This window comes from Dryobates pubescens, chromosome 20, assembly GCF_014839835.1.
Source record: "Dryobates pubescens isolate bDryPub1 chromosome 20, bDryPub1.pri, whole genome shotgun sequence".
Taxonomy (NCBI): Eukaryota; Metazoa; Chordata; class Aves; order Piciformes; family Picidae; genus Dryobates; species Dryobates pubescens.
In genome coordinates this window covers 14,801,492-14,814,322 of record NC_071631.1, presented here as the reverse complement: position 1 = coordinate 14,814,322, position 12,831 = coordinate 14,801,492, and the positions used below count along the sequence as shown (strand labels likewise).

The following is a 12,831-nucleotide window of genomic DNA, read 5'->3' as shown; positions in this document are numbered from 1 at the left end:
CAAAAGGAGTCACTGAAAAACAAGGTTAGGCTGTCAGCAAGAATGAGTTTGTTAAATCTTTGCTTCTCCTTTCATTGCAGGAGTCAACATTGTGTTGAATTCCTTGGCAGAAGAGAAGCTCCAAGCCAGTTTGCGTTGTCTTGCTCGACACGGCCGCTTCTTGGAAATAGGCAAATTTGACCTGTCAAAGAACAGTCAGCTTGGTAAGATGGGGCATCAGGAAATGCATCTCATTAGGTTTAAGCATGACAGCACAATTTATTTATTCTTTTCAAATGCAGCAAATCTTTTAGCTGGAATACTTGTTTCATTTTTATCACTAGCAGTTTGTGCTCTTCTCTAGGAAGGTATTTGTTGAAAAGCATGACACTCAGCATTGTTCTGCAAGCCTGCATGCAACATGCAAAATAAGGATCTTTTAAAATCAGTATCTTCCTTTAAGTCAGTAAAGGGGACATGTTGCCCACAGTGTTTGGATAAGAAGGCAGTAAGAAGCAGCATTCATTTCAAGTGGCATTGTTTACCTCTGTGCCTGTTTGCAAATTTCATAGGTCTCTTGGACTTGAGTTAGATGTTTTTGTGAATGTACCACAGACATTTGTAATAGATGAGTGCACTGTCAGACAAGCTTCGGTTTTGCTCTGTCTTATGGGTGAACTTGGTCACTTGTAGAGTGAAAGTAATTGGAATTTTTCAGGTAACTCAGAGAACCTGATCTTAGGAGAAGCTTACTTTGTTGTTTCAAAAATATCTGTGCCATTTTATGATAGTTCCAGATGAAGTGACCTGCAATGATCATCTAGTCTAACTGGCATTTGTTCTTGCTAAACTTCATGTCATTGATTGCCCAATGTTCCAGTCTATCCAGACCTCTCTGCAAGGTGTCTTGTCCATCAAGAAAGTCAGCAGCATCTGCTGGATTTTGATGGCAGAGGGGCAAGACTAACCTGATTGGTCTTGGATGGGAAAACAAATTTGAATGTTATAATGGGATGTGTTAGTGGAAAACAAGAAGAATGTTCTCCTGTTGTAGAACGATTGCATATAGCAAGTGTTGACAGTCTCCTTCCTTATTCTAATTAAATCTCAAAAGATCTTAGCATCATGGAAAACTTCCTATGAGCAAGAGTTTCCTGTGGAGATGGGCAGGAGGTACATGAGATTCTAGCTCCTCTGTGACTCTAGAGGAGTCATTCAGCTATCACCACACATAAAGTGTCCTTTTTAATACCGGGCTGGCCATGTCTAGTTCGTCCTCTTGACGCGCAGTTTTTGTGAGTGGAATTTCAGTTTACCTGGTCTGCTTGTAAGAGAGCAACCTAATTAATACAGCATTTAGAGAGTATACATGAGGAGTGTGGAAAATGCAGAATTCTAGCAACTGATGACTACTTTACTCTTCAGTTTTACACTACTGACCTACAAAGAAATGTTTCTGAAGCAGAAGACAAAATGTTTTGGGGTGTCAGCAGCATCAAATCCTAATCAAGTTGCTGTCTTCTAGGAATGGCTCTCTTCCTCAAGAATGTGTCATTTCACGGCATACTACTGGATGCAGTCTTTGAGGATGGAAGCCAGGACTGGGCATTGGTATCAGAGCTGTTGACAAAAGGCATAAGAGATGGTGTAGTAAAGCCCCTGAAGCGTACAGTCTTTGACAAAGAAGAGGTGGAAGCTGCCTTCAGGTTCATGGCACAAGGAAAACATATTGGCAAAGTTATGATTAAGGTAATGAGATAAATGGCCTTCTCTGATGCATCTGTCATCCTCTGGAGGTGACTGTTGAATGCTTTGATCCAGTACAAGTTGAAGTTGTGTAACTAGGCCAGCATGAGGTTATTGTTTTTAATGCTGACATTGTAATGAATTAACTGTCACTGATTCTGCAGTGCTCACTCCTATTGACTGGAGGAGCATGGCCTGGAAAGATAAGAAATGCACAACGGTGTATCTGATCTTAATTACTCCTTTTCTTTCCTTTGTTTTTCTTTGGGGGGTTAAAGGTCCAAGATGAAGAAAAACAATATGCTTCAGGAACACCTGAACCAGTTAAAATCCCTGCCATCTCCCGGACCTGCTGTCCACCTACCAAGTCGTACATCATCACAGGGGGCCTAGGAGGATTTGGGCTTGAGCTGGCACAGTGGCTAGTTGAGAGAGGAGCACAGAAGCTTATACTGACATCCCGTTCTGGCATACGAACTGGTAAGCAAAAGTGAACAGGGAACATGACTGTCTTTGAACAGACCTCAGGTTTATAGTTTCCATTTCCAAGTATCTTATCAGCTAATAATATCTTAATCTGTTTTTTTTAATCCTCATCTCTGTTTTCTATTCAATCTGTTGTCCCTCTTTATTCCGAAGGAGGAAGTATCTTTTAACTTGACCTCTTTTCCAACTACATCTTTCCTTTTTTTAAATGCTTACCAACTCTATCAACCTATTTTTTTCCTTACTCAGGATTTTTTTCACTTTTACTCCCTCTACAAGGTCTGTATCCTGCTTGTCTATATCACTGACTTGTTCAGTTCCTGTAACATAGTGGGTCCCATGCCACAACGAAAGGCCTATAAACTCCTTGCTAAAGATACTCTGTCCTTTGTCAGTTACAGGTGTTGTACATGTGCTCTTGCTCCTTCATGTCAATCTCTGAAGATTTGTCCTACTGGCTAGTAACGCCAGTATGTGGTTTTGCTCCATTTTAAGGCACTAGTTTGATTACAGTCACAGCATTGAGCTTTCTTATCAGTGGTAGTCTTCAGTGTTTCCTCATACAAATTCAGTCAGAACAGAATTGCTCTGTCTCTGCACATTTCTTCTTTTTATTAGCAAGTTCACAATTGCACCACTTGTACATAGATTAAATACTTCTCAAGTTCTGGCTGTGCTACTATAATCGTTGCCTTACTCTATCTGTCCATCCACTCTTTCCTGTCTCAGTACCCAAATTCTTGTGAAGGTAATTTCCCTTCACTGGTGTACTTTGGGGCTTTTTTCCCCCCATCTCCCACCCTTTCTCCACTCTGATCTACTTAGAATACTTCTGGAATTCAAATTACCCACTACTCTTGCAGCTGAATGAGGAACTGTTTAGCTATCAGTCTCTACCTAGTCAGAAAAGCATCAGGAAGAGATTAACCAAAGCCTTATGGTTTGGATGCTTCATCCCAGGCACTGTTCACCTTACATTGTTTTGCAGGCTACCAGGCTAAATGTGTGAGAGAATGGAAGGCACTGGGAGTGCAAGTCTTGGTGTCTACCAGCGATATTGGAACACTAGAAGGAACACAGCGATTGATAGAAGAAGCTTTGAAGCTTGGCCCAGTTGGAGGCATCTTTAATTTGGCTGTGGTAAGTGACAGAAGTGCTTAGAGCTTGTAAGAGACAGCAGTTCTTCATGTGGCTTTTTCACTGAGGGCCATAGGGGTTTATCGTTTTAGTTTGCCGTTTCAAAGGACACTTTGCTTTGGCCTTACATAGTGATTAAAGCCTTACAGGTCTGGCCCCTTGACCTGGGAAGCAGCAGTATTTGACCAGCAAACTCAGTTCTGGGATAAGACAAAAAGTTGCCTAAGACTCCCGGGGACAGGAATGATGCCATATGGAATTTCACAGTTGAAGGCTGCAGAGGCAGTACTGAAAAAAAACCAGATTTCCCAGAAGCCTTTTGTTGTCATTATTTCAGGACATTCAGGATATGTCTGTGCTGTAAGGTTACAAAACCACCTTGTGTAGTGAAATCCTCTCATATCTCAAACCACCTGTCCCCCTTTAGGTCCTTAGAGATGGCATGATTGAAAATCAGACCCCAGAGCTATTCTCAGAGGTCAACAAGCCCAAGTATTCAGGCACCCTTCATTTGGATCGGTAAGTGTCTGTAGAAAGGTTGACAATGAAATGCTTTATGGTCACTTCAGTCTTGCACTAGCCTCCCATGGTAACATGCAGTTAGCAGGGTTTTTTGATTAGATTTCTCTCTCCTGCTCTGCTCCAAGGGTGACTCGTAAGAAGTGTCCAGACCTGGACTATTTCGTTGTGTTCTCCTCTGTAAGCTGTGGAAGAGGAAATGCTGGGCAAAGTAATTATGGCTTTGCCAATTCTACCATGGAACGTATCTGTGAGCAGCGACAACATGATGGACTCCCAGGTAAGTTGTCTCTATGTATTGTGCACAGTAATCTTATCTCACCAAACATCCAGAGAACAGTTCACCAGGAACTTAAGCCCTTGTCTGGAACCATAAGGAATGTTGAAGGCTGCTTCCTTTCCTAGCTTGGGTCATTTTTGTGTAAAGGAGCACTGACCATTCAGCAATACAAAGGAAATGCAGGCCTTTTCCCCACCTGGTTTTTGACTCCCTTTTGTCGCTGTCAAGTACTTTGGTTGGTTGCCTAATATGTTAATTTTGATTTCTCCTCCAGGCCTGGCAATCCAGTGGGGAGCCATTGGTGATGTGGGTATCCTTCTGAAGACAATGGGAAACAAAGAGATTGTCGTTGGAGGAACCATTCCCCAGCAAATCAGCTCGTGCTTGGAGGTGCTGGATACCTTCCTGAATCAACCTCACCCTGTCATGTCCAGTTTTGTCCTAGCAGAGAAGGTCTCTGTGAAATCTGAAGGAGGCAGTCAGAGGAATCTTGTAGAAGCTGTGGCGCACATCCTGGGTAAGTGCTCTCAGACAGGCCCTGCTGGGCAGCATCGACTGTCTGTGCTTTTTGGAAGGCAGTGGTGCTGCTGTAGGTGATCCTGAAAGGTGATAACCTTCAGCTGCAGTTTGTTCCAGTTTTAGATGAAAGAAGGAAGCTGAGAAGACTCTGTGCTGTTTTTTCTCAGGTGTCCGTGATGTGGGCAGTCTGAATGCTGACAGCTCCTTGGCAGAGTTGGGCTTGGATTCTTTGATGGGTGTGGAGGTGCGGCAGACACTGGAGAGAGACTATGACATCGTTATGACCATGAGGGAAATTCGGCTGCTTACGATCAACAAACTGCGGGAACTTTCCTCCAAGACTGGGAAAGGAGAAGGTAGTCTGCTGGGAAGAGGGTTGCTACCAGCCAAGATTGTAACTAGTGTTACAATCTTCTATCGCGTTATGAAACAAGATCATGAAACGAGGTTATAGCTGAACAGCTTTTGAGTGACAGATGTGTCACTGAAGGGCCCTGATGGCTGGCTCAGGCCTATCAGTTCTAGGGGCAGGGTGTAAGAGCAGGAAGGATGCTTTCTTGCCTGGCTAGTACCTGCCCACATGATCTGTCTTACTCAGCAGTGTGCAGATTGTAATTTAAGACCTTCTACCTGAGGAATAGAGTGCAGTGTCACGCTTATTGTAAGCTCAAAGCACATGCAGTTGCTGCAGAGCAGCTGACAACAGGAAGATCTCTGTCTGTGCCCTGATGATTTAGAGAGCCAGTGGGCTAGTCCAGAGCAGTCCTGAGGTTCCCCTGTAGGACTTACAGCCATGTGACCGAGAATGATCCTGAAGCTAATTGTGCTCGTCTGGTGCACTTCTTTTCAGAGATGAAGCCATCCCAGATGATGAAGGCAGGCCCAGGTGAACCTCCAAAACTAGATTTGAACAACTTATTGGTGAACCCAGAAGCACCAACAGTGACTCGTCTCAATGATGTTCAGAGCTCAGAGCGTCCTCTCTTCCTCGTTCACCCCATCGAAGGCTCCGTTGCAGTCTTCTGCACTCTGGCCTCCAAACTTCGTGTACCCTGCTATGGGTTCCAGTGCACAAAAGGTATCTCAGTTCTTCAGCATCTTGAGTTTGTAAACGTAGAAAATGCTGGGGTTTAGTTGCTTTAGAGAGAGAGCTTTGTTTCTAAACTCTCAAAACTCGGTACCTGTAGTCTGCCTAGGATCATGTCAGACATCCCCAGTTAACACGAGACATACTACACTGGACTGAAGAGCTCATGGATGGGGAAATGGAATAATTGGATGTTGCATTGAGTCCCTGCCCACAGATAAATATGCAGGAGAAAACTAAGGCATGCCGTTCAGCTGTCTGTGGAAAGCAGAAACAGTCTTAATTCCCTGTCCAAAATGTACATGGCTAACCACAATTTGGAAACTTCCCTTCAAAATAACCTGGATGTTTCCAACAGGATTGTTTCTGAGCTTATGTTTCTGACCTGATTCTATGTTCCAGCTGCTCCGGTGGACAGCATACAGAGCCTGGCAACCTACTACATTAGCTGCATGAAGCAGATCCAGCCTGAAGGACCCTACCGCATCGCTGGGTATTCTTTTGGTGCCTGTGTAGCCTTTGAAATGTGCTCCCAACTGCAAGCACAGCAGAAAGGCTCCCATGCACTCAACAGTCTGTTCCTCTTTGATGGGTCTCATTCCTTTGTGGCAGCATACACTCAGGTAAGCAACACAAAGAAAACTTTCTGTCTGGGGGCCATCTTGTGTCATCAGGGCTCATCTTCTGGGAGCTTGGTATTCTAGACGTGAGTCACCTGAAAAGCTGACAGACTTTGCTTGACTGGCGAGTTGGGAAGCAGCTGTAGACAGTGGATGCTTAGGGGTGACTGAAGGATGGAAGCAGGTGGGGGTTCATGAACTGGCAAGGACTAGGACACAAACAGCTGTCTGCTGGAAGAACCTGGAGCCTGCAAGGCAAGATCCTCGTGTTGGGATACTAGGCAACCTTGCTTAAACCTCCCTTTCCATTTCCATTGTACTTGGTAGAGAATACTAGGCTCTTGGCAATGGCCATCTGTGGAATTGTTTTCTGATCTGTCCTCAAGTGATATTCCTTCCCCACCCCAAGCTTCAGTCTGCCTTTTTCTTGTTTGTTTTTCCCTCTCTCCTTCCCTTCTTCCCAGTTCAAAGCCCTTTGTTCTGTGATTGTTTTTAATCTAATGTGCAAGATAAAGCTTACCCCTCTTATGTCTGCATTTTATTCTTCTCTTTTCCAGAGCTACAGAGCCAAGCTGTCAGAGGGAAGTGAGACTGCATTGGAGGCTGAAGCATTGTGTGCCTTTGTCCAGCAGTTTACAGGCATTGACTACAATAAGGTAATGAGGTTTGGTGGGGTTTTTTGTTTGTTTTAATACATCTCTCCGTGTTGCCCAAGAGGGATGTGGTTTGGGGTTTTTTGTTTGTTTAATGGCAGTGGTCTCCCAGATACTGAGACTAATGGGGAAAAAAAATGTTTCTCTTTGCAGCTGCTGGAGGTTCTTCTGCCCCTGAAAGATCTGGAGGCTCGTGCAAATGCTGCTGCAGACCTGATAGCTCGAGTTCATACAAACATCAATCGTGAAGCACTCAGTTTTGCTGCTGTTTCCTTTTACTATAAACTGAAGGCTGCTGACAAGTACATACCAGAGTTCAAGTATCATGGGAATGTGACACTGATGCGGGCAAAGTCCAACAATGAATATGAAGAAGGTCTGGGTGGAGACTACAGACTCTCAGAGGTCAGTTTGAGGCCCACAGGTGACTGTTGAGGTTCTTCTGATATTTGGGAGAATGATAGAAGAGCATGGGGAATATCCTTATTGAGAGGAAAGGGACAAAACTAATCTGAAATAAATAACCATTCTGCAGCTGTTGTGCTGCAGAATTAAAGAATTAAAAATCCCCAAAAGCAAACAAATTTATTGGTTCCAGGCACTTCCTCAGGGTAGTGAGTGTCAGGAAGTATAGCCTCTATATTTGTCAGGTGTTTTCTATAGTTGATTCTTGCAGCGCTCTCGATAGGCATGAGATAATAAAGATGTTTAAAGAGAATAACATGACAGAACTAACTTTTGAGCCTCCACCAGGTCACTGTAGACCCTTGAAGTTTATCCACAGCATTAGGATGGGTTTTTGAAGAGAAATTGTCAGCCTTCTAACAAAAGAAGTGACTTAGTTAGCTGTTGTGGATCACTTTAGAAGTTAGTATGTGGGCTTCTCATGGGCCTAAAAAGCTTAGATTTTTGGCTTGTAGTCCAGATAAAGTCAATGTTCTTCAGCTCCTGTTCACGTAAAAGGGTTAAGCGTCTTACATTATGGTACAGATAGCAGGGGAAAGGAAGTGATTTTCAGAACTACCTTTATGTTTCTGGCATCCTGTCCCTTCTAACTTACATTCATTGTCAATTCCAGGGTAACTTGTATGTTACTAAGGTTACATAATGACCTCAAAGGAAGATTTATGGTGATGGGAGAAAGATGAGGTGGAAGGGAGGGTTTTTGTTTGTTTTCTTAAGGGCTTGGAAGTAGCTATTTTGTTGTTCATTCTTTGACATAGTAGATAAATTACTCTGTTAGTATCAGGTTCATTGGCTTCCTGCCCAGTTTATATTTGGGTGGATCACCTGCCAGGCTGTCGAAGTACTGTGCTTTAAAACAGTGGTTCCAAACAATGCCCTGCAGCTGGTCTATGAGAACACGTCAGAGTAAAACTGGTGCTGATTTTGATAGGCAGTGGTGTTATTGAGCTGCATGACCATCTGATTGTAAATTGTGAACAGAATATAAGTTGATTATTTTTTTTTTTTTCATGTCTCTGCAGGTATGTGATGGGAAAATATCTGTCCATGTCATTGAAGGAGATCACCGCACCTTACTGGAGGGCAATGGTGCTGAGTCAATTATTGGCATCATCCACAGCTCACTGGCAGAGCCACGAGTCAGTGTCAGAGAGGGTTAACTTCTGCTTACTTATTGTCAACAATGAAGAAACTGCCAACATTCCTTGTTAGGATAGACCCCAAGGAACTCTTCATGTTGTTCAACATCTCATCTGCTCTGTTGCCAGAACTGGGAAGTCCAGCTGATTTGGTCTTTTTCTCTCTCTTTCTTGCTCATCTTTTCCTTTCTCAGCCTTCATGGGTTCTCTTTCCTTCTTCTCTTCCTATCCTTTATTTTCCCCTGGTATCCCTGTCCATGTTGCTCTAGTACTGTGACTTTGTCACTGTGCACTGCTCTGAAGGTTCCCCACTGATGGTTGCTTCCTACACCTTTGGCAGTATGAAAAGCAAATTTAGGAGTAGATTTCTTGTGCTCTGTATTGTTTTGTCTTAACAGTATTCCAAAGTGGGATAGCACTTGTTGACCAAGCCCAGTGAGCAGGGAGAGAAGCTGCAGCTGATTTCGGAGATACCTTTTGTCTGTGAAGAATCTGTCTGTAGTTAAGTCAGAAAGAGAATTCCATTGAGGCTTTTGTAACTATATTTTTTTAATTTGATATATTCTAAGTATTTATTGTGTCAAACCAGAGACTTCTTACTTGGTTTTAATTTATCGTGGGTTATAGGAGAACAGAAACATCCCTTTTTGGAGGGGAAGGTTTATTCTACAAGGGGGAATTGTCCATCTGTTAAACCAAAGTGAATCTTTGGAACAGTCTGGTTTCTTTTGCTGTTTTATTGTTGTTTGGGTTTTTTTGTGTTGTTTCTTTTTTTTTTTCCTTCAACTGCTCTGCCCTGTTCAGAAAGGAAAACGTTAGAAGGGAGGATTCTTGACATCCGCTCTCTTGAGGAGCAAGAGGGATGGGAGGGAAGGGTAGATGGTTTGACAGATGCCACTGTATTGCACAGCCTTAACAGGGGCATGGTACAAACAGGCAAAGCTGTCCCTGGAGAGGTACTTTATATTCATGCAGGGTTTTGTCCTCTGCAGTAGCAGAACCTTAGTAAATCATTAAGGCTATTGCTTTACCCTGTTCCCTCCCACCTCCAGTCTCACCACCCAACCAGACATTTGGAATGGGGCAGGAAATAGAATTCTTCAACAATAACTGAGCAAACAATCTTACCCCTGCTGTCCCATAACCAAAGATCAGGCAAACCTTGGTACCCAAAGCCCCTGTATTTAGAACAGGGCTTGCTTAAGCCTCATGTATTCATTTTCCTCCTGGTAATGAGACTGGAGATCCCACATAAGTTAGCTAAGTAATCAGTTTGATGGTATGATTTTAAACTCTAGTACCTTTTTAAAGGAAACTTGCATAAAATTCAATTAAAACATTTCTTGCCTTTGCTATGCTGGATCTGTCCTTTCCGAAATCAGTAAATCCTTGCTACACTTATGATACAGAGGAGACCTGGGTAGCAACAAAGCACCAACTAGGAGGAGCTATTGTGCCTCAGAACTGCTGTAAAACCCCAGTTCTCTCCATTTTAATCCCCCAGTGAAGTATCCTGGCAGTGCAGCAGCATTTCTGTGACAGGAATGGGTGGTTCTTCACTGCAGGTTCTGACCTAGTCCTTTGCTTATACCACCCTCTGTTGATAGTGGCTGGATTAACTGGTTTTAGTTTTATAAAGTATTTCTTTTGTGAAATCTGAAATAAAACCAACATAATGTCAGCTTAAAGCATTTCCAAAATAAGTCTTGGGTTTGGTTGGTTTGTTGTTTGGGTTTTTTTATAATTTTTTTTGGTCTGAAGAGTGTCTTTCTCTTTGGCTTTCCTAGTATTAAACAGAATTGATCACTGGTTGGCTTTTTGTCTTGTTCTTTACCACCATTTCTTAATCCTGTGTTTTCATCTGGAACCTCACATTTCTTGGTATAAAGCATAACCTGCTGCTGCCCTATCTAATCTGGAGTCTGTAGAAATAACAACAATAATAAAGAAGACTTCTTATTCTGGACCATGGCTTCTTGCTGCCATGATTTTGGTACCCTAGATGCAACCAAGCCACACTCACTCACAAGACTGAAGTGGAAACGCTTAACTTCTAATTCTGGCTCCACTGCTGTGGATTGGGACAAGTCATTAATGCTAATGCTTCAGTTTCCCCATCTGCAAAATGGGACTAATAGCATCAACCTCAAGGTCATTGAGAGTGTTAGGCAATTAAGTTGTTAGGTGTGATGATGACTAGGTGTTAACAAAAGGAGGGAAGTGGGTAATGTGTGGGGGTGAGGTGCCTTAGAGGTGCTAAGTGAAGAGTGGCTCTGAACTGGGCACACTATGAGACTTCAGTGTATCTCTGTACTATCCATGCACATCCTAGTATAGGATACTACATAAAACAAATGTGGACCAGTTGGTTGGTTTGCTTTAAATTTCACTACTTGCAATTGTAGTGAATTTGAAAAGAGTTGAGAGACTCCTACTTGTCTTGATCTATATTGAAAACCTAGACATAAAAAGGAAGGAGTGAATTAAACTTCAGCACAGGATTGTACATGTTTGCTTAAAGTGTTTAACAAGCCTGAATGGGCTCTGTGGAGGGAGCAAAGACTGCTGGCCCAGCTGTCAAAGCATGAATTGGACAAGTTCTCTCTAAACATAAATGTGCATGATCTCATCAAAGCAAAGCTTGAAGATACTGGTTTAGTGATAGAAGTTCCTCGAGAATTACTTATAGCCTAAATGCTCTCAATGTTCTTGTGGTGATTTGAAAAGCAGAAGATTGTTTTGGGGAGGTTTCCTCCATAATTGTCTAATTCTGAGCTGCTGCTCTGTAACCCATTATGTAACTGGCTGCTGAATACAGTGTGCCAAAAATAAAAACCTTACTAGCTCTGGTACTGGTTGTTGTTTCTCAGTGGTTCCATCAGAGAGGCAGAGGTAGAACAATCGTAATGCAAAATCAAATGCTGTGGTTGCTTGTTCTGAGACGATGGGCGGAAGCAAAGTCCTTTATATCTACCCTTCTGTCCAAAACTGAATTGGGAATCCCCTGTCAGCTGATACTGGCTTTCCATCCTTGTCACCTAGCTCCTCCCAGTCTTTTCTACAACATGCTAGTCTTAAGACTTGACAACCACAGTTCCCTATTGCCCTTCGTAAAGTTAATTAAGCTCCCAAACTCACAGTGCTATTCTGCAATGATGGATAATGTACCTTAAATCTGCAATGCAGCCTTCACAGGAGGGAACATTATTTAAATTACTTTGCTTTCATATTGTGCCACTTTCCTGAGGGAAAAGAAGCTTACCTTTCTTGGCAAAGGCTGAAAGCTACAGTTTAATGGAACTGGTGCCTTTGAACAGCAGAAGTAGAGAAGCTCTCTGGTACTAAGACATTTTATCACTATCTCAAATATTTTTTTAAAGAAAGGAGGTGTTTGCTTCAACCAAATGCACTAAAGAGACACCTTGAAGATCAGACGCCTTACCAGCAAATCAGGGTCAAAAGAAAGAAAATAACCCTGGGGCAGATACATAAAAGGAAATGGGAGTGGTGTGGAAGGGTTGGGGAGGGTGTGGATTTAAAATAGCAGAACTGGTTGTATTAGCCTCTTGGAGGGCAGTGGAAAATTGAAGAAAAGAATCAAAGGAACTTGAAGCTTAGATATTTCTTGCAGCAAACTCTACCACCCAATGAGTGTTTGAAAACTGGGGAGAATGGGAGATGCAGGCATTGATAGTCATCTTGAACTGTGAAGGCTGTGGACAATCTCTAACAGCTTACTGAGCTCTGCTTAGGCTCTGCTGCTTTCAGGTTGCATATAATGAACAATTTTTTTCCTTTTGAAGAAAAAAATCTAAAGCCCTATGACTAATGTTACATGGACGTTTTGACATGCAAAAATGCAGCATTTTCAATGTTCTGGGAGGTTCTGGCAAGTCTTCCACTGTGCTGGTGGTGCAGGCAGTGGTCAGTAGCTTTACGAAGTGCTGCAGAATGAAAGGGTTTTTTTCACGTGTTACTTTGGTTCGGCCAGGTGGATCATTTCCGCCTTGATCATCCGAAACCAAGGACCAGTAGGGCCCCCTCGCTTACGCATCAATAAGCGCTTCCCCTTGGCATCTCTTGGGGACAGAGGCTAAAGTGCAAAACCATAAGTACAGCTTGGGACTCGAGAGGGTGCGTGAGGGGTGTGCGAGCAGTGTGAGTGCGTGAGAGGGGTGTGCGCTACCGGCCACAGCGGGAG

At 43.1% G+C, this 12,831-nt stretch overlaps 1 protein-coding gene across 1 annotated transcript in view; it reads left to right on the top strand.

Moving 5' to 3' along the window:
• The window catches only part of FASN (fatty acid synthase), a 42,461-nt gene extending 30,987 nt beyond the window's left edge, over positions 1 to 11,474 (top strand). The window contains 13 exon segments of the mRNA XM_054170794.1: positions 81 to 203; positions 1,505 to 1,728; positions 2,004 to 2,205; positions 3,200 to 3,351; positions 3,776 to 3,867; positions 3,996 to 4,147; positions 4,422 to 4,664; positions 4,834 to 5,022; positions 5,517 to 5,744; positions 6,156 to 6,376; positions 6,931 to 7,029; positions 7,180 to 7,431; positions 8,514 to 11,474. Coding sequence (XP_054026769.1) covers positions 81 to 203; positions 1,505 to 1,728; positions 2,004 to 2,205; positions 3,200 to 3,351; positions 3,776 to 3,867; positions 3,996 to 4,147; positions 4,422 to 4,664; positions 4,834 to 5,022; positions 5,517 to 5,744; positions 6,156 to 6,376; positions 6,931 to 7,029; positions 7,180 to 7,431; positions 8,514 to 8,651 — 2,315 coding nt within the window. The 3' untranslated portion in view covers positions 8,652 to 11,474.
• Positions 11,475 to 12,831: the final 1,357 nt, after the last annotated feature.